We start from the raw sequence: 13,791 nt of genomic DNA, 5'->3' as shown, positions 1-13,791 counted from the left end.
AACTTCTAAGGTTTATTAAAGCTTAAAAGCAGTGAAGAGCTCAAACATGTAGCCTCTTGAAACTGAGACCATCATTTGCTCTTAACTGAGATCAAAAGAGCTATCAAATGTAAATAGTTTCAAATAAATAAAATTAATAACAGAAATAGTTTTTGCAGTTGTCATTTGAAGGGACTGATCATATCAAATCACTTGTATTAAATTCACAATCAAGTTTTTTTAACTATCAAAAGAATCTAAATATTCAATACAGAAATGCTGATTCCGAATATCAGTTCTGCTAGGTATTAGTTTTCAAATAAAGTTTACCGACCAGAAAGGAGCAATATCTCCTGGTTCAAAATGGTTGTTGTGCAAGGTTTTTACTCTTAGCATTAAATGCAACAGCTTGAAGAAGTGTTTTGCTGAAGGGTTATGCTGGGACAGCACTACTTCTCTACTGTCCCAGCAGAAGAAGGGAGAGTAGCTCAGCCAGGGCCAGGAGAAGGCAGAAAGGGTGGCATGAGGTAGGTCATGCTCCCACCTGCACACCTGTGTCCCACAGCATGCACCCAAGGAGAGCCCAAGGATAGGGCCCGGGTCTCCAGCAAGGTCCATGGTGATGAGGCAGAGCTGAGGCAATCCAGGAAGCCAAGCCTATGGATTAGGCTCAGCAAGGGAACCATCCAGGCAGCTGCATGGCTGAGGCAGGGACCAAGGCTGAGCACTGAGCAGCTCCCAGCCAAAGGACTGGAGCTTATTGCAGATCATCCTCACACAGCTCTTTCCCCAAGGCTGATCCCAGGTTAAAACTGCACCACATCAAAGCCAAACTCCACCAGGGAAGGAGTGGGGAAAGCTGCTAAGGACCATTAAGTACACTAGCTGAACTGTAGTCCTGATAAGTTCAGGTATAACTTTCAAAAGAATAAAGAGGTTGATCACCTCAGATAAAATGGGGCGGGGGGAGGGGGTGATAATTTCTAAATTATCATCATTTAGAGATGTCTTAACTATCATAGATGTTGCTATGGCATTAACATTGTTCCAATATAATCAGGACCAGATTTAAGATTGGAAGTCTTCAACATATCTGATAATACAAATTCTATTCTGTTGATGTGGAGACTGAGATGTGAAATTCATTCTAATGAGAAGCGTAACTTTTACACTCTCCAATTGCAAATGTACAACTTCTGAATAAGAAGTGGAATGTCTTTGGAATAATTTACCACTGACTTTCTTATTTTTCAGATACTTTTTCCTCCAGAGAGATGAATACAGTTGCAGGTTATCAGTTTGTAGAGGTGTTACATGGATTAAACTGAAAATAAAAACCATGCAAACTGTTTAGAGGAATCCTTCCTCATTTTTGCAGTGTTACACATCATTTGTAGAGAAATCCAAAGTCAAACCACAGCTCCTAAAGACCAACTTACTAGTATGCAATAACAAATCATGGAGTTTATTCCAAATCCTAGTGACTTAAAAACCTGATTTTGACAGACTAATTCTTTAGCGCTTGCTAATTCTCAACAGAATTAAATGGTTCATGCATTACCAAAAGTATACCACAATTTTGAGTTGCAACTCCATACAGATGATCACATTGCAAGCCCTGCACTTAGAATAATTCAGCAAATGCAATTTGATGTTTTTTTCAAAATCAAACAGCCCCAGGGAAATAATCAGAATGCAAATCTTGCACTGAACCAGGGGAACTGAGAGAAGTTCCCTACTTACACCTTTCATGTTTCCCATGCCGTTGTTGGGCCCTATAAAACAACAGAAAATCTCTTACTTTTGTTCTTCAAAGACAAAGAAAGAAGGATGTTTCAGTGGCTCCAAGTGATAGTAAGTTGCCAAATACCCTGAAAGAAGGTATTCAGCCTGCATTAAGTTAACTTTTCAGACAAGCATTTTTTTCTTTTCTGTACGAGTAAAAGGTTGGTTTAGTGAACTGGCATTCTGAGGTGCTAAAATTTATACTCACTGCACACAATGTTGTATCAATCTGGAGGCTGCATTTTTCCAACATTTTAGCATGTAGATTTCTCACCTGCATAAACCTCATTCTGCTGTCTACTGACTCATTTGATGTGCATTTCCCTATATAAATTAGCATATAATTTTTAAAAAGAACAGGAATATATTTTATATATCAGTGGTACTCTCATTATTAAGAACAATTACTGCTTGCTCTCCCATGATTTATTATTTAATTTTTAATCAATCTGAAACTGTTCATAAACATAAAAGATGACTGTTCAAGGTTTTTTATTCCCTTGAAATTTAAGCCGCCATTTAGCTAAATGCACCATTCACCAAGATAATTAATTGTACAAAAGCAAAAGTGCCACCATTATAATTTTTATTTGTTTGAGCTAGAAGGAACTCCCACATAATGATAATTTTTGTATAGCTTGAACTGAATGCTAATGCCTATATATTTAAGGCACTTTAATGAAACTTAAAAAGGAATAAAGCATCTAAACATTTTGAGAATCCTAATCTAATGCTCTGACAACAGTCAAAACATTTCCACTCCCTGCTCCTACTCATGGCCATGAACCTTGTAAGCAGTAGTCAGCCTTGAGACCTTTGAAAGAGGAGCATTCTTTGCAATTCTCCATCACCTGAGGTGCATGCTGCAAATTATGGTCTGTACTAAACAATTTAGGAATAAAATCTGGAATAAAAGGCAGGAGTTTAACTTGAAACTTGATATTATGAAGATCTCAAACAGATTCACCAAAGAAAATTTCCAACAGTGTAACTATCACCTTATATAAGGTCCAAAGCAGACATAGATATAGATATAAAGTGCAAAAAAAGTCTGCAAAGACCAAAAATAAAGAAAATTTAAAATAGGAAGTTATTAGAAGTCATCCTTAAAGAAACTGAAGTTGTATTCAGAAAAGAAGAGAGATAAGAATGAATTTTGGTAGACCAAAATAGTTTTCATAAAATAATCAGTGCAGGCATAAAGCAAGGCATAAACAGGAGACTTCCACAGTCCTTCTCTGAATTAGATATTTTTGTTCATATTCACAGTGATTAGGAAGGTATTTACTCTAGAATATTCTTTTATGTAGAATAAACTAGAGGATATACTTTGAACTGATGTTTCAGAAAGAGAAGCTATAAAGTGAGTCAACAAAAAAAAATTAATAATTTTTTTTAATGAAATGATAGTTAATGTAAAGTGATAGTCCAGTCTAAAAATTATTAACTGTAACACAGTCTTTCATTGATAAGAAGTATAAAAGTTGGCAAAAATACCAAGATATTTTTAAGGAATTTCAACATTATAGAAATTGAAGAATAGACAAATAAGTCCAACATCCACATTGGACAGATTTTTAGAAGCTTAAATACACAATAAAATTAGCAAGCATATGAATAAATTATGATAAAATGTGGAGAAGTCAAAATGGCTTTAATAGAGGGAATTCACATCTGTTACGTGTATTAGAATTCTTTCAAGTAGTCACAGAGAAAGTGAGAAAATGGGATTTATTCCTACTGCTCAGTTGGGATTACAGGCTTTTAAAGAATCTCAGCTTCTATGGAATAGGAATAAATTCATCCATGAGAAAACTTAATTAATGAAAGGACAAGGAAAAAAAACAGGAATAAATGGTCAGGGCTTTTTTAAGGGAAAGTGTTCACCAGCAAAGCCTCACAGGAGATCAGTCTAGAGATACTCTGTTCACCATACTAATAAATTCTCTAGAATAAAAATAAATGAGGTGCAGGAAAGCTTCACACTAAATTAGCAAAAGTAATAGAAAAAAATGCCAGCTGAGAAGTGTTGCAGAATAGTCTCAGTTTGAATGGAGAAGTCGACTTAGAAAGACAGATTTAGGTTAGACAGTAAGAAAAGCTATCTGTGGTGAGCATGGTGAAGAAGCGGAATTACCTAAGACTCTGTGGAAGAATCTCATTGGAAATCTATCAAGAGAAGTCAGACATATCTGTCAAGTTCAGATAATCCATCTCAAGAAGAATCTAAATGGTGTATCAGAATGTTTCATTACGAAGTGAAGCATTCTTCCTAATGCTACCTTTCTAAGGATGTAGGCATAATGACTCAAATACCTGTACAAATTGGCTTTTATAATCAGATGGAATTAAGACAGAAATTATTATCTCTCTCTTATTACCTGAACATGACTTAGTTACAAAAAAACCCCAGATAAAATAAGTGAAAATACTTAAGGTAACATTTTTAAATTACTTCATTGAAAACCAAGGCATTTGGGACATTTACATGTAATCTCAGTTACTTTAATCAACAGTAACTACTATCAGGAATTATTATTAGATTTTTATATTTTTTGTTATTTTATACTTTGTTATTCAAAAACTTCAGTCCATTATTTAAACCTACTTTTCAGTCTTAGGCAAAGAAATACATAACATGGATACTGTTGTCTCCTACCTTATTAAAGATAATATTTACCAATTGCATGGTATTTGCAATGAGCATATTACTAGAAAAAAACTGACTTATGGAAATAAATAATATTAAAAAATTAATAAACATTAAAATAATAAAATATTGTACTGTTTAAATACGTATTTTCAGAAAAGACTAGCATAATACTTCTTGAATATTGCCATATGTCTTCTACAGGTATTTGTCAGAATCTGAGAAAGATTCTGTGTATCAGATCTGAACATTTTATCTAAAATGTTGAGTAAAATTATCTCAGAAGAGTTTTCTGTGATTACATCAGTTGTGCTGAATTTTTTACTCCATCATTCATCCTTTAGGAATTCAGATTTCTGGTTTACCACTTGTTATACAATAAACACCAGCATACACAGAACAATATGTTAGTGCACTTAATTATTTTTCAGAAACAAGTTAATATTCGCTTGTATATGCACATACAAATATTCATAATATGCTTGGATATGTATAATAGATAATAAATATTTAAAAGCACAATATTATATTATATATAATGTTCTAACACTAATTCCACAATAATCTTGTATAGAAGAGCCTAGGCAAGCAGGAAAAAATCAAATTCTTGCTCTACTTTGTAATAAGCAAAGTCTCAGAATCACTAGATTACTATCTGTACTTCTGTTTCTCAAATAGAGACTCATCCTCCAGTCAAAGAAATGTACTTGCATGAGTTTGCTAGTCAAAAAATGATATGTATTAACTTAAAGGCCATAATCACAAATTCATATGCAACTGGAAATTACATGAAATGAGGACAGAAATTTTAAAATCCCCTGAAGTAAATATCGTCTCCTTAAAGGAAATCTGTTTCAGTAGTTGTGTGATTTGGATTCATAAGCAATGAATAAGAGACACTGAGTTTAGAAGAAACCTGCTGTTAAACTCTCATAACTCCGTACCTTATTTGACCGCAGAGACACTCTTCCTCCGCAGCGAGCACAGAATTTAGTTTGGCAATATGAACAGTTATGGCCACAGCCATCAGCAAATTTTGTTTTGTGGCAGATGCCACAGGTTGGGGCATCACCCTTCTGCTCCTGGTGCTGCTGTGATTCTTCTCCCATCTTCTTCACTTGCTCCTTATACATCTCAAACTGCTGATGTAATTTTCTGCAGAAGAGAAGGGATCATTAGTTGTTGTTTACTTTTGCCCACAAATACTTCACAGTTTCTAAACCGCAATCATTTTTACAAAACAGAGAGAAATACTGTAGCAAAGCAAATACATTTAATTTATGATGCTCCAGAAGTGTTACATTCATGATTTATTGCTTTTTCATTATAACTAGACTCTAGGAGGAAGCTCAACATTGATAACATTCAGCTCACAGTCCAGCTATTACAAAGAAATGGGACTTTGCTTTAGGATAGGACCGGATGTTTGCTACAAATACAACAGCTGGAAACACAGGATAAGCAAGCCAAGAGCCCATGGTACTAAACAATAAACTGGCTAAGAGGAAGAAAAAAAAAATTAATTCATTTTTTGAAGTGTACATTAAAGTGCAAATATCTTTTCTTGATCTAGCTTATCTTCATTTATCTAACAATACTACATAGAATAATGATTCCAAAATGCTTTTTCAGTGACTTTTCCATCACTGGGTTTAAAGCCATAATACCTCAGCTTAACAAGTTATTATAAACCATTTAAGCCATTCATATCATTGGATAGGAACTGTCAGCTCATGTGAAATGTAAAGCAGAAGACAGCCTTAGATGTAAAATCCAGGAAAAATTGCTTATGATACATACATTTACCATCTATTTCCAGAACTAGAAACAATTGCAGTCAGTGGCCATGGAGTACAGAACTTAAATGTTAATTTTTCATGTTAATTCATCCATATTTCTGAGTCCACAATCATCAAATCTTAATACATGATCATGGGAAGTGTCTCATGGTGACCAAACTTACAAACACATTTCATAGTCTATAATGGTAGGGGGTGGTTTTTTCTCAGGAAGAGGGAAATAGGGTTACATTTCCTTGTGTGTCATTTTTCTGTGAACCTGCTGTTGTCACTTCAGTACCAATCCCGAGTCCACAGGCTGTCCTCAGGCCCAGCAGTGTGCACTCCCAAGAGCAGTGGCTCCTTTTCCCTCGCTTCCATCCCTTTCCCACCTGCAGCAGAGCAGGGAGAGGGGCTCGTCTGAGACCTCTGCGGAAGGGATGGGAGAGTTGGCATTGCCCTGGAAACCATTTGGGCAGTCAGGAGTAAGGGGCTTCCTCTGCCTTCTCTCTGCTTCAAAAGAGCTTACTGAGTCCTCTGTTGAATGGGGCAGGACACGAGTTACTAATCAGCAAGAGCTGAATGAAGTTGGAAAAAAAATTTTTGAAGTCTGGAAACCTGGCACATTTCAGTGTTTTACACTGACAACACTATATAATTGGTAGTTGGTAGTCTGGCCTCTTTCCATCAATAACACATGTAATCTCTGAGACCTTGCCTGCCTTTTAATTTTGCTTAACATTGCATTCTTCATTTAAAGCACATTATCTATGCTGAACTCCAAGTTTATTTTTAGGTTGCATTCAGTTTAGTGGCTTCCTTATAATCTACAGCCTTTGTTTGTATGATTACTTGCTTACCAGTCTCACTGATGCATAAAAAGCACAAGGCTTTTGCCAAATCTTAAGCCTCATGTACTGAAATAATTTCACTTGTGTTTCCTCTTGGGTACAAGAATCTATGTAAAGGTCATAAATTTTCCTTTAAAGAATAAACTTTTCAAGGTTATACAGAGTAGTTTTCAAAAATCCTTGTTCAAGTAGGAAACAACATCATCTGCCAAAATTGTTCATTATTACATCTTTTTGTGTTTTGAGAAAAATATTACATGTATCAATAGCTGTCAGAAAAAAATTAAGCAAACACAAGAATCTATGAAATATTAAGTTAGGCACAAAATGTGTTCTATTAACTAAGCAGATCTACCTGAAATGAATATGCACACTCAAAACAAAATACAGAATATTCATTTTAGGAATTTCATTTAAAAGTATTAGATCTATTTTGTAGATAAATAATTATTTTTTTATCCTCTTGATTGCCCGGGTTTAAGCCAAAATTTAAGATAAAAACACACAGTAATAATTAAGTGTTTAGAATAGCACAGTATCTGAACCACAATTAGCAAAAACCATATAATGTATACTTTTCAGAAAATACAATGCAAAATAAAATTCCATTTTGTTCAAGCTGTCTGCAGTCATCTTTCTATTGAGAACATTGCTGCCTGAGGGGCTCAGGAGTTCACTTACTAGGGAAATTAAAGTAATCATTACCAAGGCAAACTTCAGAGCCTGAAACCAAACTCAAGTATCCCAAGACTACAACTTCCAGTCCCTATATCCAGTGAGTTGCTCTGTTAATGCAAGAGGTCAAGAGCCATCCATGATTCATAGAATAGTTTAGGTTGGAATAGACTTTAAGATCATTGAGTCCAACTGTTAACCCAGCACTGCCAAGTTCACTGCTGAACTGTCCCCAAATCTCACATCCACATGCCTTTTAAATACCTCCAGGTATGGAGGTGACTCAAACCACTTCCCTGAACAGCCTGTTCCAATGCTTAAAAACCCTTTCTATGAAGAATTTTTTCTTAATATCCAATCTAAACCTCCCCTGGTGCAACTAGAGGCCATTTCCTCTCATCCAATCACTTGTTACCTGAGAGCTTGACCCACACATGGCTGCACCCTCCTTTCTGGCACTTATAGAGAGCAATGAGGTCACCCCTGAGCTTCTTTTTCTCCAGGCTAAACAGCCCCAGCTCCCTCAGCTGCTCCTTATGGGACTCAAGACTCTTCACCAAAATTGTTTCCCTTCTGTGGACACACTTCAGCACCTCAGTGCCTTTCTAGGAGTGAAAAAATGGTTCCATACAAGAGTTGTATTTCAGGCCAAAATTTTATCCACAATGAAAAGCTGTATTTTCAGATGCAATAGGGACTTTTTTTTTTTTTTTTTTTTTTTGGTAAATCCAGACAATTATATTAAATCATAATTAACAGCTCATTTAAGTAGAAAATTCAGCAATGCATCTCTATAACCCTTGAATATGTGTATTTTGGCAATGGCCTCTATAGCACATGCCATCTACCTGTACTGAGACAAAGTCTCACTCCTTTACTACATTTGTTTCAAAAATACAAGTATGTACTTTAACAACTGCTATAAATTTTAGAGGAAAGGGAGAAGTTGCAATGAGTTTACACAAACACCTAATGATAATGAAAATTTAGTCTGGGAAACTGGTAATTCTCACTGCTCTGGTGAGAATTACTTCCCTGAATCATACTTGTATCAGCTGCAAGTTACAGTGTTGAAATTCACAAGGTTTAGACTACACAAGCCTTTTTTATAAAAAAACACATATCCAAGATAACTTCATAGAGGACTTCTCAGTGTGAAAAGCAGATGTTTGTAAGAACTTGGATTTCTCTGCCAGTGTCAAGAAATAGTTTCTATTGGAATATTTGCTTTGTTCTGGAAGGAACTTAATTTAATTCTGCTTTTCCTGATTGCCCACACCTTTCCAGAAATGAAAAATCCAGTATCAGTCAAAAAGCAGCAAACTGAGTCTCTCCTGATCCATGCCAAAGGCAAGTAAGAAAAGTTGACATTTTATTATATTTATTATTATATTATATTGACATTTTATTATTGTACAGAAGTTTTAATTTTCTCCTCCCCTTCAGAAATGTCCCTAAAACTTTCAGCATTTTACCAAAACTAAAAAAAAAAATTACTGACAAGAAGTTCTGAAACTATACCTGCCTCCCAAAAGTTCACATAAATGTTTCTGGAATTTCTAAATCTGCTTAAAATATACCATTAGAAGGGGAACTGTTAAGAAAGAATCCAGGATGTTTAGGCTAGACATAAGTGTAGAAGCTGCTTTTCATTTCCTGGCTACACTTCTCTCAAAGTTTTATTACAGATGTAGCACTTGCCTCATTTCATATTCCCAGGCAGAGAGCACGGATGTGGCTTTAATCCAGGCTTTGAAAAGGGTTTGTTCACTTTCAGTTCTGCCAAGTCCATTCATTTAACAATTTTTCTGCTGGTGGCAGTGACTGTCTGGTAGCATACAACATTCTTCCCTGTACTGTACACTTGAAGTTCCTGCTCTTACAGTAGTGTCAGCTGACCTATCACTGAGTACATCCACTTCTAAATGGATACTACTCTTGTACAGAGAGCGCCATGTGTTAGTAGAGGTTGGGAAAGAGCAGGCTGAACAGCAGTTCTGCTGATAAGAACCCCTGGAAAACAGGGTGGAAACTAGGCAATGAGCCAGTGGTGTGTGTGCTTGCATTATAAATTGGACAAATTACATATGGGTCCATACTAGCAAGTGTATAAGCAGGAGATTAAGGGTTATTTATTCCCTTTGACTGGCACTGACAAGGCTGCACCTGGACTATTGTGCTCAGGTTGGTGTCTGCCTGCTATTGATGGATGTGAACAAACTGGACATGTTTGACAAGTCCAGTTCATCAACAAAAAAGAAAATGATCATGTCTTTGCTCAATCCAGTGAAGAGGAATGGACTAAGGAGTGATTTAACACCTGCCTGAAACTAGCTATCTAATCTAAACATTCCCTGAAAAATTACAGAGCCAAATTCTTCCTGGGAGTCAAAAATCCAAATCAAGCGGCAAAAGGCACTAAAATGGCACTTTGTGAGGGGGTTCAGGCTGGGCATTAAAAGAAGCCTGTCCCAAGACACTATAGGATCACTATGCTTGGAGGTTTTCAAAACTTGCCCAGGTAGAGCTCTAGTTGCCTTAACTGAGTCTTGGCAGTAACCATGCTTTGAGCAGGAGGTCAGTTCAGAGACTCTCTCCAAAGAACATTCCTGTTGTTACATAATTGGCAAGGGCTTTATGGAATCAGACAAGAGATATGAAGTATAAACCCAGGCAGAATCATAAGGATAAATATTCAACAAGAACTATTTGGCTTAACAGTGTTGAAAAAAAAAGTGCACACTTCTTCTAACAGAAAAAAACTCAGCTCTTTATGTTTTTCATAAGCTACTGTGAGAATAGCGCTCTCAAAATCTGACCAATGAACATTTGCTTTCAACTCTGTGTAATGCAATGGGCAGAAAAACCTTGAGTTTATGCTTTGATATGAATGTGTAGGCAGTAAAATGTGGGGAAAAAAAAAAAAACAACAATGTTCAGCAATGCAACCTTTTCTTAATTGAAAAATAATGATTTTGCCAGTATTCAACAGAAATGAGAAAGGGCATCACACAGAACTCCTCTTCAGAAGACCATGAGTCTGCTTTAAGTCTACCAGATAAAGAAAAAATTTTAGGCAACCAAAGACTCAAATCTAACTTCAAACAAAAATCTCACATTCAATTCTATTTGAAACTAATGGGTTATCATGTCCAGGCTGATAATACTACTAGAGTATTGAAACCTTTCACAATTCTGTTTTCAGCTTTCATATCAGGGAAAATGAAATATTATCAGAAAGTAGATGTCAGCAGAGATCTCTACAAACATTCACTCAATTCACAGCACTTTAAACTTTCTTTCTGTCAAGATCTCCACTGTCTCGTTGGAATTGTATTATTTCTGTCTGATCTCCTCAAATAAAAATTAACTATTCTCTACTGTCAGGAGGTTTAACTTCAGGGGCACCTATCTCAGTGAAATGTCTAAGCTTAGACTTTAGATTGAGGAAAATACATTCAGAGAGTGCAAATTGAAAGGGCTTAAAAAATAAAACTGTCAAGTAAAAATGCTACTTTTTAATCTTGGCACTGGAATTTACAATAAGTACAAGAAATCTAAGATACTGAAAAGAGCTAGTCAGAGATGCTTACTTTGATTCCTGCTGAAAGTACCAGTTTTAGCTAAACTTGCACAAACTTTTTCTTTTAAAACAGAAAGATACCATAAAATCCCATTCATCTGAATTTCTACCTGCCCTGAGTCCAAGAAATCTACACAGAAACAATAACTCCCATGCTAATCTCAAAAGGGTGCATAGTCTCTCCCATGAGTTGTATTTGGCATAAATAATCTGATTTTTATCTGTTCAAGCAAAGCATGTAGCATAAAATTAACTCCACAGTATTTTTTCAAGTGAGAAATGCATTTTTACCACTTTAAAAGTCAATAATTAGGTTTTTCCTAGAATTTTCAGTATTTTGTTTAGAAAAACTAGGTTAAATATAAGCCATATAATGACAGTAACAGCCCAAATCAGCAGTGTCAAATATTGAGATATTTCACCATGACTTTTTTTCTTAACATAGAGTAAGTCTTCCTGAAAATGTCAGCAGAAACAAATCTACTATGGTTTAAGTTGGTTTACAGGCAGAACTAACTAGGGAAAAAAGCCCATGATTTTCATGTTTCCTAATCTCTAACCTATTATGGAATATGTACTTTAATAATTCTGTGATATTCATTAACATGAAACAGACACAGAGGAACAGTGATGTAATTTAAAGCACAGAACATCTTTGAAGTGCCTACAGAATTGACTAGCCAGAGAATAATGAGGCCCTAAACATGGCAAAATATTCATTTACTTACAAAAGAAATAACTTTGTTCACGCAAAAAATATAACCTGCCTCTCATTCAGTGAAATATTTATTTATCAATATAATACTCTAACTGAATTTTAAAAAATAAAATTTAAAAAAAAAAAAAAAATCCCACAAGATGGCCAAAATCTGGATCTTAGGTAAAAAGGGCAAAGATATAGTTAAAATAAGTTCAGACACAGGGAACATTATGTCTTTGGATAGTTTCCCTTAAAAAATACTGTAAAATTCATCTATTTTTAGTCTAATAGCATACATACATATATATATATATACACTAAATCTAAGTGAATTACATTGACTGTGCCTGAAATGCTGAAGAGAAGAAAAAGAGCTATGAGAAGGGAAAGAAAGAACTGTGGCTGCTAAATGATCTTGCTGATTTTTACCAGTGCTGCTGCTCACTTATAATTCAAGTGGGAAAAGCCAGCTATATCAGAGCTAATGAGCACCCAAAACTACCAAATCTCTGGTTCAGTTTCTTTTCCATGCAAGGGAGCAGGGTAAAGATGTCCTGTTATGACCTAACATCATTTGCTTCATGCTGGAGAATTCTCTGCTGGTGGGATGCTCATAACAAGCTATTCTTAGAAGTAAAATACATGGCCAATATGATGTCTTCAAGTTGGCCTGGCTCCATTCTCTCTTTTCCACACTTACTAGGGCTTTCTGCAAAGGCTTACGGGTCACACTGCATCACATTTCGTTCACAGCTTATTTGACCTCCTCATAAAATAGAAAACATTCTCCCATTGCACTTTTCCTGATATCAGAATGAATCAATTCATTTGGTATGACCCTAAATAAAATTTTAACTTCAGATGAAGTCATGTCAATTACTCTAGTTTGACATAATACATTCAGAAACTCAGTTTAATAAATAAATAAATAAATAAATAAATAAATAAATAAATAAATCAAGAAAGAATGTGGGGGAAAAAAAGCCCCAGCATTTTAATAAATGAGGATATGACTCTGTAAATGAATCAACAGAAAACACACCAGCTAGACAAAAAGCCTACCTGGAATAGACAGGATTACCTTACCTATTTTTTTATTTTTTTTTTCTCTTTATAATGCTCAGTATTGAATAAAACTGCAGCCTCTGTTTATTAACTTTGTTTATTAGCAGCAGTGAAACTGCTCTTTGTTAACAGGGGAGCAGGGAACAATAGCCAAGTACAATGGTCCTGTGAACACAAGAAGTGAACGTGAAGAAGATGAACACATGGACTGAAAAGGACAGACACAATTAATGTTATCATATTTCTGTGTGGGTTTAATGATATCAAGATAAAGCCAGACAAGATGCATAAAAAGAAAAAGGGAAGTAGATAGCTCTTGGCTGTCCCAGTTACTTCCAGTTTTTCTCAGAACAACAAAGAGATACTTGCTTCTACCTTTTCCTCAGCAGTTCAAATTGATTTCAAGCTTAAACTGAGAAGTGGTATCTTTCTAATTGTTTCTTGTTTGATAAAATTCATCTTTTACTAAATTTTTTTATTCTACTTTTAAAGTCTGTAATAGACATAAAGCTAAAAAGTCACAACTAAGTTTTAAACTGACACAATATAGTAAAACAAACAATTTATCAGTATCTTTTCCAGCACTTCTTTGGTGATAATATGAAATATGGGCATTTAAAATTAAAGACAGTACCACATTGCTCCAAAAGTTTAATGGCCAAATCATTCAGGCAAAGCTCCCTAATTTCTCCATAGCTGATAGTTATGAGACCTGTAAATAAGTA

At 35.3% G+C, this 13,791-nt stretch overlaps 1 protein-coding gene across 22 annotated transcripts in view; it reads right to left on the bottom strand.

The window, feature by feature from the left end:
* RIMS2 (regulating synaptic membrane exocytosis 2) overlaps positions 1-13,791 on the bottom strand; it is a 447,907-nt gene that overhangs the window by 356,547 nt on the left and 77,569 nt on the right. For all 22 annotated transcript variants that reach the window (XM_058833029.1, XM_058833039.1, XM_058833034.1 and 19 more), the window contains one exon: positions 5,359-5,569. In XM_058833029.1, the coding sequence (XP_058689012.1) occupies positions 5,359-5,569 (211 nt within the window). The remainder of the gene's footprint in view (positions 1-5,358; positions 5,570-13,791) is intronic.

The sequence above is a fragment of the Poecile atricapillus genome, chromosome 2, assembly GCF_030490865.1.
Source record: "Poecile atricapillus isolate bPoeAtr1 chromosome 2, bPoeAtr1.hap1, whole genome shotgun sequence".
Classification (NCBI taxonomy): Eukaryota; Metazoa; Chordata; class Aves; order Passeriformes; family Paridae; genus Poecile; species Poecile atricapillus.
The sequence above is the reverse complement of the archived record's forward strand: the minus strand, read 5'-3'. Positions and strand labels throughout refer to the sequence as shown.